Source organism: Anoplolepis gracilipes, chromosome 3 (genome assembly GCF_047496725.1).
Source record: "Anoplolepis gracilipes chromosome 3, ASM4749672v1, whole genome shotgun sequence".
Classification (NCBI taxonomy): domain Eukaryota; kingdom Metazoa; phylum Arthropoda; class Insecta; order Hymenoptera; family Formicidae; genus Anoplolepis; species Anoplolepis gracilipes.
Genome location: NC_132972.1, coordinates 17,188,411 through 17,215,622, shown reverse-complemented (window position 1 = coordinate 17,215,622; position 27,212 = coordinate 17,188,411). Strand labels below are relative to the sequence as shown.

General features: G+C 31.4%; 3 protein-coding genes across 6 annotated transcripts in view; 1 reads left to right on the top strand and 2 right to left on the bottom strand.

The window, feature by feature from the left end:
* Positions 1–4,716, bottom strand: part of Dip2 (disco-interacting protein 2) — a 44,317-nt gene extending 39,601 nt beyond the window's left edge. The window contains exon 1 of one of the 3 annotated variants that reach the window (XM_072888070.1): positions 4,519–4,716. In XM_072888070.1, coding sequence (XP_072744171.1) covers positions 4,519–4,600 — 82 coding nt within the window. In that variant the 5' untranslated portion in view covers positions 4,601–4,716. The remainder of the gene's footprint in view (positions 1–4,518) is intronic. The other 2 variants (XM_072888071.1, XM_072888072.1) reach the window with 2 other exon arrangements.
* Positions 4,717–9,688: 4,972 nt separating this feature from the next.
* On the top strand, positions 9,689–18,945 carry LOC140663704 (uncharacterized). Of its 2 annotated transcripts, none has more exons than XM_072888099.1 (4): positions 9,689–9,880; positions 15,857–16,219; positions 17,464–17,625; positions 17,719–18,945. In XM_072888099.1, exons 2-4 carry the CDS (start codon positions 16,010–16,012, stop codon positions 17,923–17,925), a joined length of 579 nt encoding a protein of 192 aa, XP_072744200.1. In that variant the 5' UTR covers positions 9,689–9,880; positions 15,857–16,009; the 3' UTR covers positions 17,926–18,945. The 2 variants fall into 2 exon arrangements, with proteins under 2 accessions (XP_072744200.1, XP_072744199.1); XM_072888098.1 differs by lacking the exon at positions 9,689–9,880 and adding an exon at positions 9,901–10,196.
* Positions 18,578–25,210, bottom strand: Recq4 (RecQ4 helicase). The gene is made up of 7 exons (XM_072888074.1): positions 24,810–25,210; positions 21,386–24,493; positions 20,969–21,256; positions 20,513–20,848; positions 19,437–19,599; positions 19,027–19,349; positions 18,578–18,942 (listed from the first exon to the last, which is right to left on the bottom strand). Exons 1-7 carry the CDS (start codon positions 24,918–24,920, stop codon positions 18,712–18,714), a joined length of 4,560 nt encoding a protein of 1,519 aa, XP_072744175.1. The 5' UTR covers positions 24,921–25,210; the 3' UTR covers positions 18,578–18,711.
* Between the last annotated feature and the right edge of the window lie 2,002 nt (positions 25,211–27,212).

The following is a 27,212-nucleotide window of genomic DNA, read 5'->3' as shown; positions in this document are numbered from 1 at the left end:
CATCCAAAAGATTACAGCGTCACTTGTTGCTTATTAAAAAGTTATTAACAGTTAAAAAATGTGTTACATGCGATAATCTGAACTTCTCCGAGCATAATTACTAAAAAATCAACTCCAAAACAAAAAAATTTATATCATTGAAATTCAAAGTCTCATTGGACTTCTCATATAATAATAATTATGGAATTTTACACAGATCGTAATACTATTCTCAAATAAATTCTCGAAGAAACTATTCGTTCTAAGCATTGTGAATCCTTTCGATTAAAATCTTACAGATATTCGATATCGCTTGTCTTGAACGCAGTGTAGCAGACGTATACTTTTGCACTGTACATAAGTACATTGTCAAGAGGTTTTGCGAAAGAAAGATATTATAAGAGTGCGAGGAACCGTCTATAAGATTGTGTATAGACTCAAGGACATTCAAGGACATTTACCCATGAAACTGTCGATCTTGATCTTGCATGATACTGCACTCTCTTGCAATTGTACCTGCGCTTTGCGTTGATAAAATCAACTAATCAACTTTTTCTTTTCGTTTCTCACTGTCTTGCCTCTCATGAAACGGAATATTCGACCAAAAGTGTCAAAGGAGCATGTATTCGTTATGTGTATTCCACAAATGCCACATAAACTCACTTCTAAAACAGAAAGCTGACACTTTTCAGATAATTCAAACGATCTCATTCATAAAGAAAATACAACGAGTTGTTTGAACATTGATATTAATATTTACCTAGAAAAGAGAATACTGTCAGTATAATTGTAAGATACTTTCTATATTGGTCAAATATAGAAATGTTTGTACAGATTAATGATAATCTATTAGGCAATTAAGATTCGTCCGCGAATCCATACAAATCATGAAGATGAACGCATGCGTTGCCTTTAATTTACTTTATATAATAACACGGCAATATGAAATTATATGTTGAAATCACTTTCTATTCTTTTTCTAAACATATCATTCGCTTGTGTTACTTATGACTTAATGTAACTGTATGACTTAACATTGTACGGTAAATATCTGGCAGAAGAATTGTGTGACGATAGAAAAATGATGCCTAACTTGTGAATGGCCTAAATCACCGATAAACACGATAAAATCTGCATAAGGGAATCTTTAAAAACAATATATAGTATGTTTATAGTAAAACATTCATCAAACTAAAATAAAATAGATGTCATGTAGAACATTTTATTTTAGTTTTATTTTAGAATTAAATTAAAAGACTTCTCAAAATAGAGATTTTTACTAATGACATCTATAAAATAATACATATGTAAAATAATTTTAAAAATGTCTATTCTAAAAAAAATCTTTTTTTTTTCTTGATATCTTATTCTTATTTTAATATTAGTTATCATTAATTGCTATCATTAATTTACTATTCAATAATTTTTTGTAGTGAGACATCATTAAAATATTTTTTGTCGGATTATTTAAAAAATAAAGTTTATTAATGTATGTACTTGTACTATTACAAATTTGAACCAAAGAATCTTTTAGACATGTTAACATTTAGGAATAAATATCAAATAAAGTTTTATATCTGGGCTGGAAGACATTTCTTGATTAATTTTAAGTTTATAATATTGTATTATTACATATAAATATTGTATTATTAATACAACTTTACAAATTAAAATTAATCCTATGTTACTTCGCAGTTTAAAATTAAAATATCCTCTAAACTAATGGATTTTCGACATATATATACCGCAATAGAGAATGTTTTCTTATAGAGAATAAAGAATTGCATCAAATAGTATTAAAAAAATCATAGTTTAAGGTAAAAGTGCAACTGTCTATTTTACAACTGCATGCATACGCATAGATGCATAATAATAACATACAAAGTTAGACCAATTAGAGTTTTGCTTTATATTTTTTTCTACATCTTAAATCATCTCACTAATATAATTGCTCAGAGTTCTATAAGATATCCTGTATCTTACCTATTATTCACATATTCACATATACATGATTAATGTATAACTTTTATATAATTTGTTGTACTTTCAACATAAATTACATAATTATTTTCTCAAGTGTAAGAATTATTTTTTTGCATGCAACGCCAAGTACTTATTTGTCAATAAAAAAGTGAGACTCGTCTCAATCTAGAATGTCAATAAATTGGTTTGGCTTTCTGATGTATATTTAAAAAAGTTTTCAAAAATATCGATTCTTTATTTAATATTTATCAATAATTGTTTGATATCAAGTTATATTTAATTAAAAATAACTTTATATTTTAATTAATTAAAATCTAAATTAAAGAATAAATTTATTTTATATTAAATAAAATATAAATTTATTTTATTACAGAGCAACCGAGACCATAAAGTATTATCAGAAATAGAAATGTATAACGAGAGAATTGTTCGCGTAATGCAAAATTGAACGATGAAGATGTCTTCTTTATTAATGCGGATGTATGACACTACTATAATATAGACTTTTAAGTCTTATTTACAGCGGGTGATATAAGCTTATATTACAATCGTGTTATATGCTAGCCAAGCAAGTAATTGACTAAGAAATTGTATTTTCTTCGTCACAACCAGCGTATGAGTGACGCAGCCTGCGAACCATTAATTGACGCTCGTTCTAAACTTTTTTTTATCGAAAATCTTCAAATTTTGAAGATTCAATTATCGTCGATTACATCTATTATATCAGTAATCACAAAACTAAAACTTTAAGAAATCGAATTAAGTTTTTTGTAGTAATGACCGAATAAGACGTAAGATCAAATTTCTAGACTTGAATATTCAATTTCGTAATAGCAGTTATGAGCTGTTATAAGAAAGAAAGAATATGCGTATGTCTTTAATGTTTCTATAAGTTTTCAATTCTAATTAATTTGCACATAATTATCGAACAAAATTTAACGAAAAATATTTTATAAAATTTCTTGACTAATCGATAACACACGGATAATTTATCTAAAAGATATTCAACTTGAAGGGACACCTTATTAAGAGTTATTTAGGCAAAAGTATCTCGAGAAATCTATCGCTTTCTCATTATAATAGTCCTAACCACAAATACAAATAGACACATTCTTCGGTGCGCTGCAATTCACTTATAAAAGAAAAAATTATGAACCTCGTGTCTGAAACTGTCGAGTCGGTGCACGCTCGAGTTGTAATTTTGTAACATGACATGCGCATGTGTAATTTCACAACGTGACAGAAATATCGAAAGATCCATGTCGACAAGAGTTCATAAGGAACTGGACTGATCAGCTACATCAAAAGTTAATAAATCTAATACATTTCAAGAATAAAGCTTTTAATCTTATAACTAATAATAACTAATTTATGTGAGTTAAAATATAAAAATTTACCCTGTAGAATATAATTTAATCACAAAATCGTAAATATTTTTATATCGAAACACCAACATTTTTTATAGAGACTATATCGCGAAAATTCTATAATGACTATACACAAAAATTCATGAAGATAAAAATTTTTGCTTTACAGATTAAATCTTTATTTTAACTCAAATTAATTAATTATTAATTTTATATTTTAAAAGTGCTTTGCACAATGTCATGACTCAAATGACTCTCGAAATATATTATACTTATTAACTTTTGGAGTAGCTTCAAGTCCATCCAGATCCTTCTTTTCGCGATAATCAAAGTGTGTGAATAAATATGTAAAAGTTATAGAATTTGAATCAAGATGTTGGAGATTAGTGTCATAATGACGGACATTAATAAAAGTAGCTATCCAAGAAATTAAATGTTTCAAAATAGAAGCACGAAATATTTTTCTAACGTCGCTCAATTGCGTTTACGATTCTTTATATCCAATAATGAGCCGGTTAAAGCAATGTTAATTCAAAATAAAACAAAAACAATATGTACCAAGAAGAAAGATAATAAAATAAGAATATACAATATTATCAATGAGAAAGATAATTATTGTAAAAGTAATTATATTAAATCATAATTTGTGAATTTGAGGGATAAAAAATTTTTCTATTTATTTTGAAAAGGATAGACGGTCATTACAATTTTTTTAGAAATAAAACGAGATACAAACGAGAGTACAACGAATGGTACTCAACATCCGATATTATTCTATCCGCATATACTGTTTATTAATAGACTGCATTTTGAAATTTGTTTTTCATTTTCTTGCTTTCTCTAATATTCCCTTTGTTTTTAGTACAAAAGCGATAAGTAATGAATTTAAATATATTTTCTTACTAGTTGTATAAAACAAACTGAGTATCCCTAATAACAGCGCAAGTTTGGAATGGAGACAGCAACGGTAAGGTGTTATCGATTTTATCAATAAACCGTGGGGGGGGGGGACTTCTAGGGGATTCTGTCTCGACATAGCATGGGGGGTGAATCAAAAAGAGCGAGCAAGAGGAAAAAGGGAAGGGAAAGAGAGAAAGAAAAAGAAAAAGTGCAACGGATAGAGACAGGATTTGTTTCGTGAAGGGCGTTGGACGATCACATCGATCGAAAGAAATATTACTCTACTCACCCTCAGAAAGTTCAAGGTCTAATTCGGCGAGCTTCTCCCGCACATCTTCTGGGAGCTTGCCGATGTCGATGTACTCGGCCATATCGTTAGGCCATCCACGCTGCGCTGTGATAATGAATCCACCAGCGGTACATACTACGTACTCACGTCACCACCGCTCAGCCATCTTGCCTGTCACTATTACCGTCATTTACTGATGGTGGCGCCACCAACCTAAGGATCCTAATGCTGAATTCATACTCCGTACGATAATACCATTGACATATAGGAGATAGGGTGCGTTCCTTTTGGACGCTTACACGCTTAAAGCGCTTATAAGCATTGCTTACACTGTTCCATTTGGAGTTATAAGCGCTTATAAACGCATTAATGACGTCACTGTGACGTCATAACTCGTGCTCACAAATACTTATTTCATCGAGGTAGAGCAACAAAAGCGTGAGCACTTACAGCGCGTGAGCGTTCATATGGAACGCACCTGTAGTATCGCATGATGAATAGAAAAATGGATTTAAATTGTAATGTGATTAATATATAATTAATATATGATTAATAATTGAAATGTGATTTAAATTGTACATCGGTATAATATATATGGTAAAATCTTTTCTACGTAATTCTTTAGGGGTAAAATTGCAGTTTTCTCGCGATACTTATTAAAAATTAAAAGAATGTTTTCTACTTCTGTATTAAGTTTTAAAGAATCTCCATCGTCATCAAATAATATTTCAAACATTATTACAATTAGCGAACACAAAAGAACAAGTCTGTTTTTCCGCCATTTTGACATGCTCACGATGCTCATGCACCCAAAAGGAACAACTTTCCGTTTGCAGTTTTAAGCGTTTAAACAGCAAACGAAACGATTGAAAATAGCGCTTACAGCGCGTGAGCGTTCATATGGAACGCACCCATAGTATAACTAGTATGGGCACTCCGAGCTTTTTCAAGGTTTGCGTCGATCCATTCTGCGCATCCGCCATGTTTTTAGCTCCGTAAAGTTAGCCAAAACACTTTGATTTTTTTATAATTAAAATTAACTAATCGTTTGGTGGTTGTTTGATGGTGATTGGTAGTCTAATTAAAACGTTTGGTGGTTCATCGTTTTTTTTAATTAAATAATTAACATTTTGATGTAAAGTTAGCCGAATATTTTTATTTATTGTCCAATCGAGTTGAATAAGAGTTTATTCGATGCAGAATCGTTAGGTGGTCACGAATAAATTCTTTACAACGTTTGGAAGTTAGGTTAGGTCATAGCATTTTCGAAAATGCTTGACTGTCATTGGTCAATTTGCTTACGATCTTACGTTCTACGGCCATTGTAGATGACCCATTATGCGTTATGCAAGAGTGTGTGCATGACATATAAAGCCTCGTCTACAATAGCCGTAGAACGTAAGGTCGCAAGCAAATTCACCAATGACAGTCAAGCATTTTCGAAATTTGGTCAATTTGCTTGCGACCTTACGTTCTACGGCCATTGTGGATGACCCATAAGCCGTAGTCGAAAAATTGCGGCTCCATAAAGTTAGCCGAAACACTTTGATTTTTTTAGAATTAAAATTAACTAATCGTTTGGTGGTAGTTTGGTGGTGATTGGTAGTCTAATTAAAACGTTTGGTAGTTAATCGTTTTTTTTTAATTAAATAATTAAAATTTCGAAGTAAAGTTAGCCGAATATTTTTATTTTTCGTCCAATCGAGTTAAACAAGAGCTTATTCGATGCAGAATCGTTAGGTGGTCACAAATAAATTCTTCACAACGTTTGGTGGTCCATAGTTTATCCGAAAAATGAAACAAATCATGTGCGGTAAAATGACGACGGGCGACGTATAGTGACATGGACGTGCGCTGCGGTCACGCGCGCATGCGTTTTAGTAACACTTTCACAAAATTTTAAATAAATCCTTTCTAATTTTAATAAATCCTTTTTATGTTGCTATGCAAGTTGCAAACCCATGTGGAATCGTATATGCATTGCAAAGTACATGCTTAGATGGGAGTGCATAGGGGGACGGGGCTTCGCCCCGTCCCCATAGAAAAATATAATAAAACTTGAGAGCGTAGAAACTACCGAGGCTAACAGTACTGTACGGAAGTTTCAATGCTATTTTCCTAAGCAAATGCTATTTGACTGAAGCACTGTTAGGCAAAAGGCTCAATGAATCGTGCATCGATGCATTCAGTATTTATTTTGTAAGATTATGAATAAAGTTATAAATATACTATGAGTTCGGACATAGGTTGAATTAAGATTTTACATTGAAACTTCCACACAGTACTGTCAGCCTTGGTAGTTTCTACGCTTTCAAGTTTTGTTATATTTTTTTATGACGACAGGACGAAGCCCCGTCCCCCTATACACTCCCATCTAAGCATGTACTTTGCAATGCATATACGATTCCACATGGGTTTGCAATTTGCATAGCAACATAAAAAGGATTTATTAAAATTAGAAAAGATTTATTTAAAATTTTGTGAAAGTGTTACTAAAACGCATGCGCGCGTGACCGCAGCGCACGTCCATGTCACTATACGTCGCCCGTCGTCATTTTACCGCACATGATTTGTTTCATTTTTCGGATAAACTATGGACCACCAAACGTTGTGAAGAATTTATTCGTGACCACCTAACGATTCTGCATCGAATAAGCTCTTGTTTAACTCGATTGGACGAAAAATAAAAATATTCGGCTAACTTTACTTCAAAATTTTAATTATTTAATTTAAAAAAAACGATTAACTACCAAACGTTTTAATTAGACTACCAATCACCACCAAACGATTAGTTAATTTTAATTCTAAAAAAATCAAAGTGTTTCGGCTAACTTTACGGAGCTCATGTTTTTAAGGGGGACGAACCACAGACTTCTATACAATACTAGACTGCTAACTCCTTGTGTATAAGGCAGTTTTAATTTTAGGTACGGGTCTACAATAGATGTAGTAACCCTTAAGCTGTAAAAAATGAATCAATTACAATTGACTTTAGAGAAGAATAATGAATATGATTGGTTCATTTCTTACGACTTAAGGCTTACTACAGCTATTGTAGACCCAGCCTTATGTACAAACAAGATGTATGACATTCCTTTTCTGCGCATGCGATGTGAAGGCGCGTGTTGCACGTATGTATATACTAAGTATGATAAACAAGCTTATATAAAAAATATAAAATAACTGCACATTTGTATCACATAATTTAATATTTATATTTCTTACTTTTTTTACTAACACGATATGTGTTCTGACAAGAATTAAAGACCGAAAGCAGGTTAGAAGTACATGTACTGATCATAATGGCGTCGGCACATGTCAGCGCATGCGCAGAAAGGGTTACCTTAGCGTTAATAGTATCTCCCCCACAGACTTCTATATAATACTAGACTGCTAACTCCCTAGATTTTGCTTATATAAAGTGTCTTCGAATTTTATGTACTAAGAGCGCGTTCGGAGAGATACTATTAGTGCTAAGGTAACCCTTTCTGCGCATGCGCTGACATGTGCCGACGCCATTATGATCAGTACATGTACTTCTAACCTGCTTTCGGTCTCTAATTCTTGTCAGAACACATATCGTGTTAGTAAAAAAAGTAAGAAATATAAATATTAAATTATGGGATACAAATGTGCAGTTATTTTATATTTTTTATATAAGCTTGTTTGTCATACTTAGTATGTATATACATGCGTGCAACATGCGCCTTTACATCGCATGCGCAGAAACGGATATCATACATACTTGTTTGTACATAAAATTAGAACTGCCTAATACATAAGGAGTTAGCAGTCTAGTATTATATAGAAGTCTATGAATTGAACACACCACACAAATCGACCGATACCTAGGGTAACCAGCACAGTTGACCAATCAAAGGCCTGTATTCATAGTCCTATCTTACATTTAAGATCGTCTTAAGATTTCGTTCAACCAATGAAGTGGCCGCATAGCATTATTTTATTGGTTGAACGAGATCTTAAGACTATCTTAAATATAAGGTCGGACTATAAATACTAGAGACCTTCTAATAAGCACAGAGTAAAAAGAAACAGAAAGGAGCATATGACTCGAGCTAAACGGATGGAAATGCCTATATATACCAGCATAAAAGTGGACACTCAAAATGGCTGCTTATAGACGCCAAAATTGAATGGCTTCTCGGAGATGCTGGAAGAATAAAGTTTTAAACATAAATATGGAATATACTTAATATTTTTAATAAAATCAACTCAATAAGATTAAATTGAAATATATAATTTTAATATGCAACAAATAAAATAATATATATTAATAATATTGAAATTTTAACACATTGTATACTGTCCTTTAAATAGTATATCTAAATAAAATATTAAATTCTTGTTATTATATTGATAACAATTATTAACCGATGAAATGTTATCCCATAATTTCGCGCTGTTGTTATGCCACAGGCCTGACAATTCACCATAATTTTATTTCACGATTTTTTTTTAGAATTAATAATTGTGCAAAATAATACGCGCATGTGTCTCTCTAACAACAGTAGCAGACGATGCTAATAAGCGTCAAAAAAGTGGACACTTAAGATGGCGGCTTCCGTCAGTGATTTGGCTAGCCCCCACCACCGATACATTCCCTCCTGTTTCTCTTTACTCTTTGCTAATAAGAGTCTTGCCATATGATATCCAGTTTTGATTGGTCCTCTATATCTGAGCAATTTCCGCTCATATTTGAATCATATTAACCTTATTATTAGCATAAACATTATATTTCAGTAACATAAATAAAAAATAAATGTTTTAAAACTAAATATTATAATCTTTTTATGATAAACATCAAAATAATATATATAACAAAAAACTGTTTATATTTAATTTTTAGTAATTAAATAAAATCCTTAATTAAATTTAATCCTTATTAATTGAATAAAAATTAACAAAATAAAATAAATTAAAAAAATAAAAAAAATAAACACATGAAATAATAAATTGCTTTATTTTCATGAGAAAACAAACTGTTATCACAAGCATTATAAAAACCTAAAATATATAATATTTGTGTATCTCATGAGAAAACAAACTACTATACAAACATTATAACATCAGCGGTCAGCGCATTAAAAGAGGTTAGGATTAGGTTAGGTTAGATAAGAGAGAGAAGGATAGTGAATATATATTTTTCTCTCTTGCAGAATTTTGCCCAGATTGCCTTATGGCGAGACTCTTATTAGAGGATCTCTAATAAATACCAGCCAAAGGATCTCATTTTCATCTGGCCAATAAGCATTATGTCCGATCGATACTCACCCGTTGAAGCCAGATTAAGCGCTCGGTGGAAAGTAGACCTAACATGTTTCAGGCAGCCCTCCCTCTTTTAGTATGTATATATTTTAGTAGTTCGATTATGTCGATTATGTTGATATTAATGCTTGTATCTTAAATTATTCTAACACTTGAAGACGTACAACGTGATGCGAGTTATGCACATTGTATCGAGTTGTTAATTAACTGTGTGTGCACTTCTGATAGTGATCGTGACATCGCGTTGCATTTTTTTTATTTAATCGCATTTGGATTATGACATCATCTACTTCGGTAGAATTAACTGATGAATGAATTTGCGAAATGGATTAATTCCATTTTAAGTTATTTCAGTTACCAAGGTTAATTACTGCAATAACATCGTCAATAGTGTGAGTTCTAATTTGTAATTACGTATCATCATTCACAATTTTATTTTATTTTTCTCGATATTTTCTTCAAAGTGCGATATTTATTTCACTATATCTATATGTATACACATACACATATCTTTTCTTTTTGATAATAAAAAATGTTTACTATACTTTTGTCTCTTTGAAAAAAATTTGCAAGTTTATGTATTTTTTACTTTTTTAAATATTTAAATTTCCCTTCTCTATTATTTAATTTTTTGCTCATCTATGAAGTCATCAATAATTGGCAAATTAATTTCTTTAGAACTTGTATATATGTATATGTAACCACTTATATGTGCGTGCGCGTGCGCGCGTGCGTGCGTGTGCGTGCGTGCGTGTGCGTGCGTGCGTGCGTGCGTGTGTGCGCGTGCGTGTGCGTGTGTGTGTGTGTGTGCGTGTGTGCGCGTGCGTGTGCGTGTGTGTGTGTGTGTGTGTGTGTGTGTGTGTGTGTGTGTGTGCGCGCGCGCGCGTGCGTGCGTGCCTGCGTGTGTGTGTGTGTTTTAGTTTTATATATATATATATATATACATATAACTAAATATATGTATATAATTATATAAATAATATATTACCTCAAAAAAACAATAAAAAGTATTTTTTCGGATGTTGAGTCGTTAATTAAATGTGTGTGTGTAAATATCTTTCACTATATATATATATATATATATATATATATATATATATATATATATATATATATATATACATATATATATAATGTTTTTTTTTAATACATACATAGAATAATCGTTTAAAATTGTTTTTTTTTTATTAATATAATAAGTTTGAATTATTACTTAATATAGATAACAATAAGTCTGTGGTATATATTTATTCTTTATTAGTAATATAATATATGAGAGAAATATAGAAAATTTTTTATATAATTTTTAAATGAAATGTTAGTTCTTTTTCTGTGAGTTTTATCATGTTTTTTTTTTCTCACAACTGGAGGGTGTGGAAGATTGCGATATTAAAAAAACTCATTGCATTATCGTAATTACTTTGATAATTGTGCTTCATATATAAGAGAAACGAGTGTGAATTGATGCGCTATTTATGTAAGTTTATTGATGAAAATTATTTTTCTGTACGTAAGAGATTATTTTTGTTAATTTTTTTCTTGAAACGCAAAAATCACATTGAAATGTTTATCTAGAGTGAGAAACTCGTTTATCTAGAGCAAGTACACAATATATTACTTATTTTAGATAAATAATTTAAATGATAATTATTAAATAGTTTTAATTACAGTTAAATAATTTTAAATATAAATTTATTGTTTTTATTGCCTTTTTATTGGTATCTTCTAAACCTTGCTTATTATCTATACATATATACACATATATAACATTTCAAGGTTTTATATTTTGAATTTAATGTGTTTCGTAACTATATAACTGGTTAGATTAACCAATTATACATTTACATTTTGAAATACCAGTGATTTTTTCCATTAAAAAGAAAGCAAAGAGAAAAAAAGGATTGTCAGTTTATAAAAACCACGGAGTCATGTATTGTACATTTGCAAAATTGTCCACATGCAAGAAAAATATAAGCACATATGTTGCATGTGTTAATGCCACTAATAGCTGCAAGATTCATTGTCAGTTTTTGTGGACGCATGATTAATATTATATAATCCGATGTAATAGAAAAAGAAGCCTATAATCTGTTTAAGGATTTTGTCGAATAATATTATTGAATCGGTAAAAAAAGAAACAAATAATTTTTTTAGAATATTACTTTCAGAAAATAGTGCCCTGATTTCTTTTTAATGCAATCAACTATATGTATTGATACCCAATAAGCAAGAAATGTAAAATTAATATTTTGAAATATTAATTTTATATACATTTTTTTATATATAAACACAATATTTTATAAATATTTTTAAAATGTTACCTAATAATATATATAACATTTCCGAATATTAAAAAAAATATTTTTTAGATATAGGATGAGTCATTTTAATCAACGCACGCAATTATTTTGGAAACAAAGCATTTTAGAGAAAAATGTTTCAGACAAAAGTTGTATGGTTTCGAGGGAGCCATAAGAGGGTACCATTGGTTTGACCTTGAAGAGTTATTTGAAGGTCACATGAACGTCATGTTTAATTTTTTAAATGGGACCCTATATATTATTGCATATTCTTGTATGCGTGTAACTGCTAATTGCAAATTCAGATTTTTTTCTTAGAGATAATTATGTGTTTTAATTACATCAATTGATTTATCTCATTATTGTGTGCATAAAAGTATTAGGGTAAGACAATCGAAAAATGAATATTTTACGAGATATCTTGTATTTTATGTCAAAATATTGTAACTTTGAAGCCTTATAACTCGAAAAATACTTCACGAAAAAACATTTGGTTATAGTGTTTTGGAAAGCTTTCGAGATAAACTACAAGAATATGCAATAATATATAGGGTGTCCCATTTAAAAAATTAAACATGACGTTCATATGACCTTCAAATAACTCTTCAAGGTCAAACCAATGGTACCCTCTTATGGCTCCCTCGAAACCATACAACTTTTGTCTGAAACATTTTTCTCTAAAATGCTTTGTTTCCAAAATAATTGCGTGCGTTGATTAAAATGACTCACCCTGTATATAAAAAATATATTTTTTAATATTTTACTTTACTCATTGTCAATTAAGAAGAAACGTAAGAACAACATTTTGAGATTATATATTTGTCGTATGAGCGCGTCATTATTTACAACAATATTGCTTTTCTATTTCATATATAACATTATCGAGATCTCTAAAACGTAACTCAAAGTTTATTCATTTGACGTTGGATACAACATTAAAAACTATATATTTGAAAACGTTACATGTTATAAAATTAAGTGATAACATTGTGTGAATGATCTAAACATATATGTATATACAGCGTGTCCCACCTGAAAGTAGCTACCCCCTTTTATCTTTTAAACTAAAAGAGATAAACTATAACATATATATATATATATATATATATATATATATATATATATAATTAAATAGCTTGAACTGAACTTTATTGTGAGAATAGTGATTGATTACAAATTTATTTGTATTGAAGAACGGAGAGGTATACATAATAATGTAGATATTTTGATATAATAAAAGTGTAGTGTTGTTTGAAACGAATACAACGATGTATGATTTAATATAAATATTTTATATATTATAAGATTTTCCGGCTTGAAATATTGCGGGCGACGTTTACCATTTCATTTTCGGTCCTATGATATGGCCAACTTCTGACTCGTGCATTAGAGCCTGACGTACATATGTCATATTGTCATTTAATCATTATACTCATTGTCAGTGTATGAAAAATATAAATAGAAAGCTTATGAATCAAATAATTATGGGACATTTAATAAATCATACATTGGCACAAACCACATCAAAATTTCGAAAATCGCAGAATATTTTGTACATATAAGCTTCACAAAAGTTAAGAGAAGATCCAGACATTTTTCAGCGAGTATTATTTATAGATAAAGCTTTCTTTTTGAATATGAAAGGGATAAACAAACAAAATTGTTGATATTGGATTGCCGAAAATCCTCGTTGACTTCGTCAAATTCCTTCTTGGCACCAGTGGAAATAAAAATCTTCATTTTTCCTATTTGTATATTAATGTTGTGTGTGTACATAATTATTATAAAAACGTTTGTTCTATATAATGTTATATCTAAAATATTATATTGATATTGTGTTATTTATTATGTTGTTCTTTCGTTTAAAATTAATAAATAATAAGCTTTTTGTTTAATCTATTTAATTTATTTTAAAAAATTTTATGAAATTAAATATAAAAAATAAAGTTAATAAAAGTTACTAAGTTTGAAGTTCTGACTCATAACTACGTGAAACACTCGAGAATAATCATATAAAATAAAAAAAAACAATACTTTATTCTGACTTATTTAATTTATTAAATGTTCGAACTGCCTACCATGGAGTTGTAAACATTTATTTGAATTAAGAAACTATTTCTAACATTTAATAACATTTCAGTTACTGACGCGCAAGCATCGCGTATCCTTTGCTTCATACCTATTTTCTTTTGTCGTCGGCTGTTCAAACATAACTTTGTCCTTCACATATCCACACAAAAAAAATCCAATGGTGTCAAATCTGGAAATCGAGGAGGCCATTGAATAGGTCCACCACGGCCTAACCATTTGTTCCTAAATTTTTGATTTAAAAGATGTTTAAAAAATGGGACACGCTGTGTATATGTATATATTTTTTTCTTGCTTATTGTCGTACGATAAATATATCAGCCACAAATATTTGGAATAATATTCTTTTTAAACATAAACTTTTTGTAAATAATTGATAGTTTTATATTAGATATTTATTAGATAACATTTTGTAAACATTTATAAAAAAAACATTCTTGCTATATAAGAATGTTTTTATTAACATTTTATAAACATTCTTATTATAATAAGAATGTTTATAAAATGCACATATAATCAATCAGTTCAAAATTTGTTTATTGAAATAAAAAAGCAATATATTGTTGTAAATCATGATGCGTATGACAAATATATTACAGTCGGACCTCTTATCCTACGACATTTTCGGTCTGGAATCTTCCCCTTAAGCCTCTGATCCTACGATAAAAATTTAAGAGTGGGAGTATAATTCCCCTTTCGCGGTCATAGCATGAAAGGATTTTTTGTCGTAGGATAAGAGGTTTCGTAGCATAAGAGCGTCGTAGGATAAGAGGTCCGACTGTATAATATCAGCCTAACGTTTATGTAATATGATATAATTATATAAGTATAATAATAATAATAATATAATTATTTCTAACATTAGATATTAATTCTTTCATCGCTATGTGACATATATTGTTTCAAATTTTCATGTATTCAAGTTTTTATCATCAATGAATACAATGCAAAGTATAGCTACTAAAATCAAAAGGCTAGTAATTGCTCATCATCAGCAATTTCTGATACAGAACCGAAAATTCAGAATATTAACTAATTGTTTGAAACTAAATGGATGAATGAGAAATTGTCCATTTATTATCTATTTGAAGCAAAAAATTAAAATTTCCATATAAATTAAATTTATTTATTAAAATTTAACTATTTTTTTATATTATTTTTTAATTATTTTATTGTTATATTTTATTTTTTACTTAATCACACGTAGAATAATTATTTATGCTATCTGTGTAACATTAAAAAGACTAAAAATTATTATTAAAGCATTACTGTAAAATGTTATAAAATATTATTAGCGCATCATTATTTGCAACAATATATTATTTTTATTGTATACATTAAAAATATAAGTAATAATATTGTGTGAATGCTTTCTTGTTTATTGGATTTATTATCGATTACCACTTTTTATGTGTGCTTGAATGAGCATTTGTGAATTATATTCTCATTTGGATTTTTGATATATATACGAAGAAATAATCTATAACGCAATCAATTATCATATAATAAATTTGCAAAACATGCAAAATGTTTGTTCTTGAAAATCTAATATCGGAAATATATATCTATGTATTTATGACACTATACATTACATTATTACATTAACAAATGTTAATTTTGTGTTCTAGAATCAATACTATGAAATCAAAATATCGTTGTTGCAGATCGTTTTTCAATCTTAACTTAGGAATCTACTCCCCACCAGAGTGGTCCGCGATTTGCATAACGCGTGCAAAGTAGACATCCGGGAAACGTGACCCCGAAGACCCAACAATCGACAGGCGAACACTTTTATCACGACCAATTTTTTTTATTGAATGCGTGAACGAGGAATCGATATGGAGAATCGGATATATGTAGATGAAGAAACCGGTGAGGATTTGATCCACTCGTTCGTTGATTGTGACATCCGTCAATCATCAATCGACTCGATGGCGATGAATGACGCGGAGACTGGAGAGCCGGAAGTCAGCCTCATAGACAACAGGATGGTCAGAGGTCATCATCTTAGGAGAGTGCCATTTCAGGTACTTGGAAGAATATTTTCCGCGTCTGTGTCTCCTCTTTTTACTCCCGACTATTGCCAACCTATGGTTGGTAAAAAGACGAAACGAATTTCACCGAGCTCGATCGATGTTCTTAGCTCTTGATAACTATAATATAGTTTGATATCATCTTTTGTTAATAAGTTTCTTATAAAAAAGAATTTATTTTTAAATTTTCTGACTTTTGAAACTCTAACCAATATTTCTTGTTTTATTATATTTTTAATCGATCGTAAAAATAAATTAATTAATACTGTTATGAAATTAATTATTTATGTAAATTCGCAAAATAAGATAGCTATCATATAATGTTTGTATACAGTGTATTCGCAGGTTAAATATATGTATATGCAGGGTGCATCATGCAATTGGCACCAATTTTATTAGAGCATTCGTCTCTATTCAAAAAAGAAAGAAATTGTACGTACAAAAGTTGAATGGTATAACAATATTGACTTTTTATGACTTATTTTTTTCGTAAATACGACATGATACACCGAAAAACTGAAATTGCATTTTTTTCTTTTTTTTTTTCTTTAAGGAGTCTTCTTTTTTTTCTATTCGAGATATTCAAATGTTCCACCCCTAACAGCACATATGTTCAAAAAATGTTTATAAGAGAACCATAGAATGTTAAAGCATGTTTTAACATCCTATGAATTTCTTATAAACATCTTTTGAACATGTGTGCTGTTAGGGACTGTACTTACACAACGAACATTTTATGACCCATTTCTTTGTTCTTCATTACAACATCAAGATGATCACTATATTTTTATATATGTTTAAGTAATTTATTCCAATCTTTTCAATCTTCAACGGAAATGGACGTATATACGAAAATATACTTTATCTATGAGATAATCCCATAAAAGAGTCAGTAATGTAAACAATGTTGTAATAGAAAACATGAAAAAACAAAACACAAAATGTTTATTATGTAACGATGGAAATCCACCCTATATCACCCATTATCCACTGCTTCAAAACAATAGATCTTGATTTCGTGAAGAATTTATACGGTACTATACATTAGACTTTTTACATTTGAAGCATCAGGCTATGACTAACTTTATTTCTATACTTTTTTTTATAAATAATTAATGATTAAAACCTAAATTTTTGCTCAGTGCTATAAATTATGACTAATCATTTCAAAAGTCATTGAAGTCAGTAAAGTTGCTTCCAGTATTGTTTTATTGCAATAAACAATTCATTTCTTGCAGATACCGAAGGAGGTAAAGGAAAAATCTTCGAAAAAACGTCATTTAACAGAGCTAGAGCCAGTTCCAGCGGGTGCCTCCTTTGGCCAGATAAATCCCATCTGTCTGTTCTTACCGGCCATCATCTATTTCCGCTGGTTCCTTGCCTTATTAATGCTTTTTGAGGTATTGTAAATCCGTCGAAATGTTTTGAAAAATGTTTACTTCTCCGTAAACATAGCCGTCAAGGCTGATTTTTCATGCTGTTTCCACATTAAGGTAATTCTGCATGTATGGGCACATCACAAAAACAAAACCCTGAAGAACGCCAACGTATATTTTCGTTCACCGTTTCACGACATCTCTGCCGAGTTCTGCGCTCTCTGTCAGAACGAGACCTGCATGAATCGTGTTGGTAAAATGCATCAAATTCGGATGCACAAATTTCTGCGTCAGTGCAACTACATGAAGAGAGTAGTAACGTGAACCTGGGTTGATGATCAAGTGATAAGCGTCGCAGAGTTTTAAAAATGATCACGATAGTCACGATAACATCTTTTTGACGATTTATAAAAATCTGTTATATTTTATATACAACAGTTATATACATTGTAACTATTATATTTTTTATATTTGTTATATTTTTCTTCATAGGTGAAGGGGGGAGGGAGATTATAACGACGCAAGTGGCTAATCTATTTCTTTGTTAAGTTTCACATCTTGTATATCTAAGAGTAATATAAAGTTCCACATCTTGTATTTTTAAGAGTAATCGATATTTCTTTTTTAAGAATTGAAAACATTATAATACACCAAACAGAAAAACATTTTACATTATTTCTTGTTTAATATTACAATCTAGAAAAGTTTATATTAAAATTCTTTGTCGAGATTTAACAAGCGTAAAATTAATTGCTACAGTAATTTTAAATGTACTTTGTATCTCATAAAATGCATATTTTTTTCCATTAAAATGCTTTTACATGATATTTTCAAATATAAAACAAGTTACTACGTTATTTCTTTAATGTGCATTTTATTACACAATTATTCTTCTGATAAACTTCGATGAATTAACGTCAAATCGAATACATACGTTGAGATTTTTAAAGAGAAATAATCCTTTTTCCACTAATAATTTTTCACATTTCTCAATTTTATTGCATTATTGAAAATTTATTTCGATAAAAGTTGAGATAATAAAAATAAAGAAAGAATTTAATTAATATTATTATTCAATAATATATTACTATTAACTATTAACTAATTTCATTATCGTAATGCTAGAATTTCTCTGGTTGCGATTTTACAAATGACGTTGAAATCTGCAGCGAGATGTGTCCTCCAAAATCGACACTTGCTCCAAATTAGTGCGGGATAATTCGGACTTTGTATTCCTTGAAAAATGCGAGCTACAGCGCGACCAGTGAATTTCGTATCTCTATAACGTATTATCAAATTGCGCACATCGGCAGCGATGTACTCCTCATTCGTCACCTTATCCTGTATAAAACAAGTGAATAAAGATATATTCTTCATACTTTAACAATGAAAGATTCCAAATAGATTTCACATTAACGAACATACCTGAAAACCGATATCAACATCGGTTAAAAGAGAATCCGATTGAAAATATTGTCTGATAATATTTTTTAGCTCCTCTGATCTTCTCATGACATCGTCGTCTAAGGTCGAACAATGCTTAATTGTCGGTACGTTGATCTTATCAAAGGCGAAAGATATAAGCTCGAGCTGCTGCAAACGCAAAGATTCCTGGGAGCGAGTACGAGCGATTAATGCGTCAAGAGCCTCGTCCAATTCCATGTCGGTCAGATCACCTGGTGCTTTCACTCGTAAACCGAGTTTATCGTATTGCACCGATATAGCTGAGCGTTTCATCTTCCCATCAACTGTGAAATACGTTCTCCGTCACATACATGAAGCACATTCCAAAAAGAAGTTAAACATATTTCTCAAAAACTTGGTGGAATATTTACCTCCTGTCGTCCATTCCAATGTTTTAAGATGGCTCTTTACTACTCCACTATCCCAACCGATGGCCGATGCAATGTCGATCACAGAAAATTCTATTATGTTGCTGTCCTCGTGCGAAATTCCTTTCTGCATGTCTAACGCTATCGCCATTGCAAGTGGTAGGGACTAAAATCAAAATTGTTTCAAAAATAATGATTTTTCTTATTAATTTATTACTTAGAAGGAACTTTAGCGCTCGATTGTCTGATTTATTAATTTCCTCCATTTTACGCAATTGTACGAACTTCTCCGAATTTATTTATACAAATTCATTCTTTTTCTTGATCGTTTATACAAGGTGAGGAAAAAGTATGGAAAATGGAAAAATCTCGAAAAATATATTTTACAGAAAAAGAATCTAAGGCAAGATCAAAGAAGGATTCGGCCATTTAAGGCAAGATCTATTCATTTTTTTCATTTATTTCATATTTTAAAAAGTATCATGACAAACCTTAAAATATCTCAGGAATTTCATGCTTAACCAAAAGAAGTTTTATAGTGTTTTGGAAAACTTTCGAGATAAGCTATAAGGCTGGATTCAGACCTTGGCGGAAAAGCAGAAAAGCAAAAGCCAATTAGAACTCGTATTGGAAGTAAGCAGTACAACAAAAACTTTTCCATTGTATTACTACTATCAATGCAAGTTTTGAATACTTACTGCTTTTCTGCCAAGGTATGAAGTCTCCCTAAGAATATGCAATTAAAAATAGGGTGTTTCATTTAAGAAATTGAAAGTGACCTTCAAGAAACGATTGAAGGTTAAATCAATGACACCATCTTATGTTCATCTCGAAACCATACAACTTTCTGAAATATTTTTCTAAAATTTATATTTTTCAAGATTTTGCAGGGTTTCCATATTTTTTCCTCACTTTGTACATATTTTTTTTTTTCAATATTTTTTTCTTAATTTGTTTTTGTTATCTGATACTATGTTACTACTCTTATAAAAGTATACCTTTTTTTCCACAACAAAAAAAAGAGACTACTCTTTACTATCATCGATAAAATATTACTGATAATTTAAATAAAATCTTACAGATTGCGCTGCTCGTTTAAGTGCTTGTGGTCCATTGTAACTGGAAATTCGCGCCCGAACATATACAGACGACAACACGGTAATAAAACTTTTTGGGTGTAGTTCCAAATAACATAATAATGTCGAAATTATTTCTTGCGTAATATCAAGATCTTGAACGATTTCATCGACTGGAAGGGCGACTTCGTGACCAGGACACTTCCGATTGGAATTTTCTCCATTGATTTTTTTGCAAGAGCAAGGAATGAAGATTTTTTGGAGTAGATGTCTGATCGTATGTCTATCAACACCGTTCGCATATATGTGTCTGCGCAATTCCCATTTATCACTATTTTGCTATATGTTTTAGGAATAATAATACATTAGATTAATAAAGCAGAGAATTAAAGATGAATGAGAGATATTTAGAAATTTTTCTAGAGAGAGTAATTTTGAAATTTCAAACAAATACGATACCGTAGGATTCAAGAATAAATGACAATGTGCTGTGATACTGTCTCTTCCGCCACGGCCGACCTCTTGAACGTATCCTTCGAAGGTACCAGGCATATTGTAATGAATGATAGCCCGAATGTCCGATTTATTGATGCCCATTCCAAATGCAATGGTGGCAACCACAATTTTAATTTTGCCATTCATAAACTCCTTTTGCACGATTTTGCGTTTATGAGCTGTCATACCAGCGTGGTAAACTTCCGCTATCGAAGATATTTTCGCCTTCGGCTTCTCAGGATTTCGCGAATCCTGTGTGTACAGATTTATTCGTGCGAATAAAAAAAAATAAACCGCGTAAGTTTTTTTACTCAAGTAGGATATGAAGAAATTATTTATTTTACAACTTTTGATTATAATGAGGAAAATCTTAATATTTACCTGTAGCGATACTCTTAATAAAGCTGCTATTCTCTCACATTCTTCTCTACGAATGCAGTAAACTATCACCGATTCGAGTTCGCGGAATCTGTCGTTCTTCAACAATGCGATCAACGCCTGGTCCTTGTTCTCATCCTTGGACACCGTTAAGACGAGATTCCTAGGCAAGGGCACGTCCGATATAGCGCCAACCATGTCGTCAGGTAGGTCCAAATATTTCGCTATACTTTCCGCAGTGGTCTTTGTGACAGTCGCCGTGAGTCCCAATATCGTCTTCACACGTAGCTTCTCCTTAAGCACTCGGCAGATCATCAGATAGGACGGTCGAAAATTGTGCGACCATTGGGAGATACAGTGGACCTCGTCGATGCAGGCAAACGCGATCGGCGGTAGCTGTTTGAGGAGGGCGCCAAAACCGGTGGATTTTTCACCAGCCACCACTGCTTCCGGTGACACCAAAAGAACATTTACTTTACCGTCTCTCACCGATTGCATCACCTGCTCTCTTACCTTCGGTGTCTGATTGGTATGCAAACATGCAGCGGACAAAACTTTGGGCATGCTCGTTATTTGATCGTCCATCAAGGATACCAATGGCGAAATTACTAGAGTAATACAGCGGGAATGCTGGGAATACAGATACGCTGGTAATTGGTAACATAAAGATTTCCCAGAGCCCGTCGATAGCATCACTAGAGTAGACTGGCCAGATAAAATCCTCATTATTGCCTTCTCTTGACCGAATCTAAAATTTTTATGACCAAACTCGTGTAGCGCCTCGAAGACTTCCGTCGGGGTTTTGATAAGATTATCTTTTTCGTTCACAGAATATAGGGGATCAACTATTTCTCTTTCAGGCGGCAATAATTCCTGTGGTATTTTATGCTGGAAAATTAATGTATCTTTCTTACTGACGTCTGCAAAGTCGTCATCGAATAACTTTGCCATGTCTTCTTTTTCTTCTTCGTGTTGCAAAGAACATGAAATCTTCATAACAGAATAAGATGATCCTTGCATATTCTCACTGGCCATCTTCTCAGTTTCCTCCAGAGTCAGAAAATTCGAACTAAATTCGTCGATCTCATTCAAAGGTAGAAGAGTAGCGTTCCTGGAAGTTGTGCAACGTTTAGAAAAATGCCCAAAATCACCGCACTTGAAACACGTCGTGCCATTTTTGTCGATCAAATCAGCTGCATCCAAACTGGATGTTAACTTCTTCCTATGTTTCCACTGATTCCTCTTATACTTGAATAAATTGAAGTTCTTCTTGCCTCGCACAAACACCTTCTTCTTCAAATTTATCCTGACGAAATTATCGTTCATCGTCCCGGTATCCATTTTCTTCTTCAGCTTTTCCATCGGCTTAGTACTTGCTTTTGAAAGTATGTCTTTCGAAATATCTCCTTCTAACGCGTCAATACGAAATGATTCGGAAAGTTGCGCGACAAGATCGCTACTCTCCGTCGGCTTTATTGCAAAGCGAGGAATCGTTTGCAATATTTTCATGTCGTACGCTGGAAACTCATATGTTTCCAAGCCTGAACTTTGCTCATTATTCTTCCTTGAATTTTCATCTTTTCTTCTTTTTCTCACATCGCATTTTTCTTCATTGTTCTTTTTTTTATTTGGCTGACTTGTAGATTTTTTAACGGACTGTGTTCGTACTCGACCGCTACTCGTTTTCACTTTTGTCTTTTTAATTTTCTCTTCTACATAATTAGGATTGGAATCAAGCAATACTTGTTTCGCTTTTCGACATGACGTAGCTTGTCTTACTCGTTTTTCATCAGATATCAAAGTGTCTTGCTGATTTGTAAGATCAGTTGACTTAGGAATATCTGTCGTTTTAAATTGACTTTTTATTTGACTAGTTTCAGTCTGACAAATATTTTCAGATATCTCTTTGTCGTTATTGATAACATTCGATTCGACGTTTGAACTTAAAGGAACTATATTGTTTTCAATCTTAATTGATTCATTCAATATATTGAGACTGGTTTTAATATCATTAGTTAACTTAAATGTATTAATATTGTCATTAGCTGCATTTTCACTATATTTATTTTTTAAGATTAAATTAGAACTTGCATTAACATGACAAGTCTGCTTGAATGTATCGTTATCGATTATATCGTTAGACTGAATAATCGTGGAATCGAAATTAATTTTAATGCATTGTCGTTTTTTGGGATGACTATCATCTTGACTGGTCAGCTTTTTAAAATTTCTGATACGTTTCTTCCTGCCCTCGTCTTCGGAATCACTGTTGCATATAAAATCTTCATCAGAGACTTGGAACGCTGTAACAGAGTATGACTTTGGGGAGTGAATGCTAGATTCCATTAATTCCACTCCAGAATCGTTTGTGCCAGAAAATCTCTGTAAATTGATGGTTTCCATGTTCAAATTACTTTCCTTTGTGCATCGATCAAGCCAGCCGCCATTTAAATTACGATTCACACAAGTTATATGGCCATTTGCTAATTGTTGGATGGTATTGATGGAATGTTGAATGACAGGTTTGTTTTCTTCAAATGTTAATTTTATCGATTCATCAAACATGGACTTCATCTCATTAACTGTTGTGTCAAAGCTATTTTTGCCGCTCACAGCTGTCTGATCAATGTTTGAGTTAGTATTGTTTTCAATTTTGTTCCTGATTTTAGTTGATGACAATGATTTCCTCGGATTTCGTTTAGTAAAGGTTGAACTTTCAAACTTATTTTTAGATAATTGAAAAGACGAACTTTTACCAATCAATAGGGTTTGCTTTCTCTTTGGCATTTGTTCCTTGTTCTTGTTCAAATTGTCTCCCCAGATTCCTTCAACATTTATCGATGTATTAGACTGATTGAAAGAGCACTCAATCTCTGTAAAACATTTATCATCATGTGGATCTATGTTTTCTGTATCTTTTGTATTTTTTTCTGAACTTGGAATCTTATCCAGATCGTTTATTGATTTTTGCAACAAATTGTTAGTAATATTGTCTTCTGTATCATCACAGAAAGTAATATCCGTAAGAGTTTCCTCAAGCGCACTGGTTTTTAATTTCCAATATATCTTATATGCTTCTTTGATAGATATATCTGCTTCTTTTATGTCATTCTAAAAGTTGCCAAAAAAAAAACCAAATAAAATACATGCATAAAAAATGCATCAATGTAAATACAATACAGGAACATATGTTACATCATTAATATAGTACAAAATATTATTAATAATACACAACGTATATAAAAATTCAAAATTTTTTTAAGTACTGAACTTGTGTCTAGGCTACTGCCTACTTTTAAAACTGAATATAATTCTAAATTTTTTTCTATTTACTTAATATACGACTGACATGACTGTAAATGAAAGATAGAAATTAAACAGCCGCTATGTAACACCAATTGAGAACAAAAAGTGAGAAACAACATACTTTGCTAGGTTTGCGTCCATATTTTTCCATAAAATCACTTTCCCATCGTTTTACACGGAGTTTGTTTTTCATGTACTTTGCTTTAAAAATGGGATCCTCGAAGAGCTTCATTTTGTTGAGAAACAAAATGATTTAGAGGCAGACAGAATATTTCGGAAAGGCGTTCAGAAATTAAACACGTGCTCGTTGTTAAATCACTCATCTGTTGCTCTTGCTTAATGATAGCGTAGAAATTCTACCCTCCAAATCGAAGGACAACCAATGAAGAATCTCCCCGATGAAATTTTCATATGCATACACTAGATTAGAGTCCTAAATAACAGAGAAACGCCAACTACGTCCGTCTTTTTGATTGGTGCGGTACCTAATATGGCGACTGTAGCAGCATATTGTATTTCGTCTGCTAAATATCAAAGAGTAAAAAGAAACAGGAGGGAATGTATGGGTGGCAAAGAGTAAAAAGAAACAGGAGGGAGCTTTGACTATATAAGTATTAGAGACCCTCTAATAAGAGTCTTGCCATAAGATATCCACTTTTGATTGGTCCTCTGGGCAATTCCCGCTCATATTTGAATCATATTAATCTTACTATTAGCATAAACATTATATTTCAGTAACATAAATAAAAAATAAACGTTTTAGAACTAAATATTATAATCTTTTTATATTAAACATTAAAATAATATATATAATAAAAAACTGTTTATATTTAATTTTTAGTAATTAAATAAAATCTTTAATTAAATTTAATCCTTATTAATTGCATAAAAATTTAACGAAATAAAATAAAAATAAAAAAAATAAACACATAAAACATGAAATAATAAATTGCTTTATTTTTATGAGAAAACAAACTGTTATCACAAGCATTATGAAAACCTAAGAAATATAATATTTGTGTATCTAATGAGAAAACATAAACTACTATCACAAACATTATAACATCAACGGTCAACGCGTTAAAAGAGGTTAGGGTTTAGTTAGGTAAGAGAGAAAAGAATAGTGAATATATATCTTTCTCTCTCGCAAAATTTTGCCCAGATTGCCTTATGGCGAGATTCTTATTAGAGGGTTTCTAATATAGGCTGCGTTCCGATATTAACTGCCAGTACTGAAAATCTATAATTTACGTCACGTACACTATAGATTTTCAGTACTGGCAGTGAATATCGGAACGCAATCATAGTCAAAGGGAGGGAATGTATCGGTAGTGGGGGGCTAGCCAAATCACTGACGAAAGCCGCCATCTTAAGTGTCTACTTTTTTGCCGCTTATTAACATCGTCTGCTGCTGTTGTCAGAGAGACACGCATGCGCGTATTATTTTGTATAATTATTAAGGGTCGACAGGATAGCTCCGTAAAGTTAGCCGAACCACTTTGATTTTTTTATAATTAAAATTAACTAATCGTTTAGAAATCGTGTGGAGATAATCAGAAGTCTAATTAAAACGTTTGGAGGTTCATCGCTTTTTTTTAATTAAATAATTAAAATTTCGATGTATAGTTTGCCGAACATTTTTATTTTTCGTCCAATGGAGTTAAACAAGAGTTTATTCGATGCAGAATCGTTAGGTGCTCACGAATAAATTCTTCACAACGTTTGGAGGTCCATAGTTTATCCGAAACATGAAAAAAATCATGTGCGGTAAAATTCCAAATTCTTTTAAGGCTCATTCACACTTTGGCAGAAAAGCAGAAAGCAGACAGCAAAAGCCAATCAAAACTCGCGTTGACAATTGGCTGTTGAGTAAGGAATTTCTAATGTTTTTATATGATAATATGATGGATGGAGTTCCGAAAAGCTCAAACCCCCGATTTTACTGTCATCACGTATATTTACGTATTTTGATGCGCTAATTACGAAAATAATAGTGAAAGTTACCGACAATTTCATTTTCATGGTGAAAACCATAAAAAATCGTTAAAAAATGATGTCTTTTGGTTTTATTTTATCAAATACTGAAAATTTAGAAAAATGTTTTAAACAAAAGTTGTAGATCTCTCCAAAAAATGCATTTTATGTTCTATTCATTTTTACCATACAAGTGATAGTTTTCTAGAAAATCAAACTTAAAGATATATTTCATCACACTACAATATGGGGTGCATCCCATTTGGACACGTTCAGATTGGATACTGCACGATTGGACACAGCATGATTGGATACTAAACTTATTGGACATCGCACGATTGGACATCGCTTGATTCAAAATTGTACGATTTCACATGAGTTTTTAATTTTTTACGCAAAACAAGGCCTATAATGTACGATTCTACATGGGTTTTCTACAAAATTTTACATTGAAACTTTTACGCAGTACTGTTAACCTTGGTACTTTCCACGCACTCAAATTTTGTTATTTTTTTTATGGGAGAGGAGCAGAGCCCCGCTCCTAATCGTG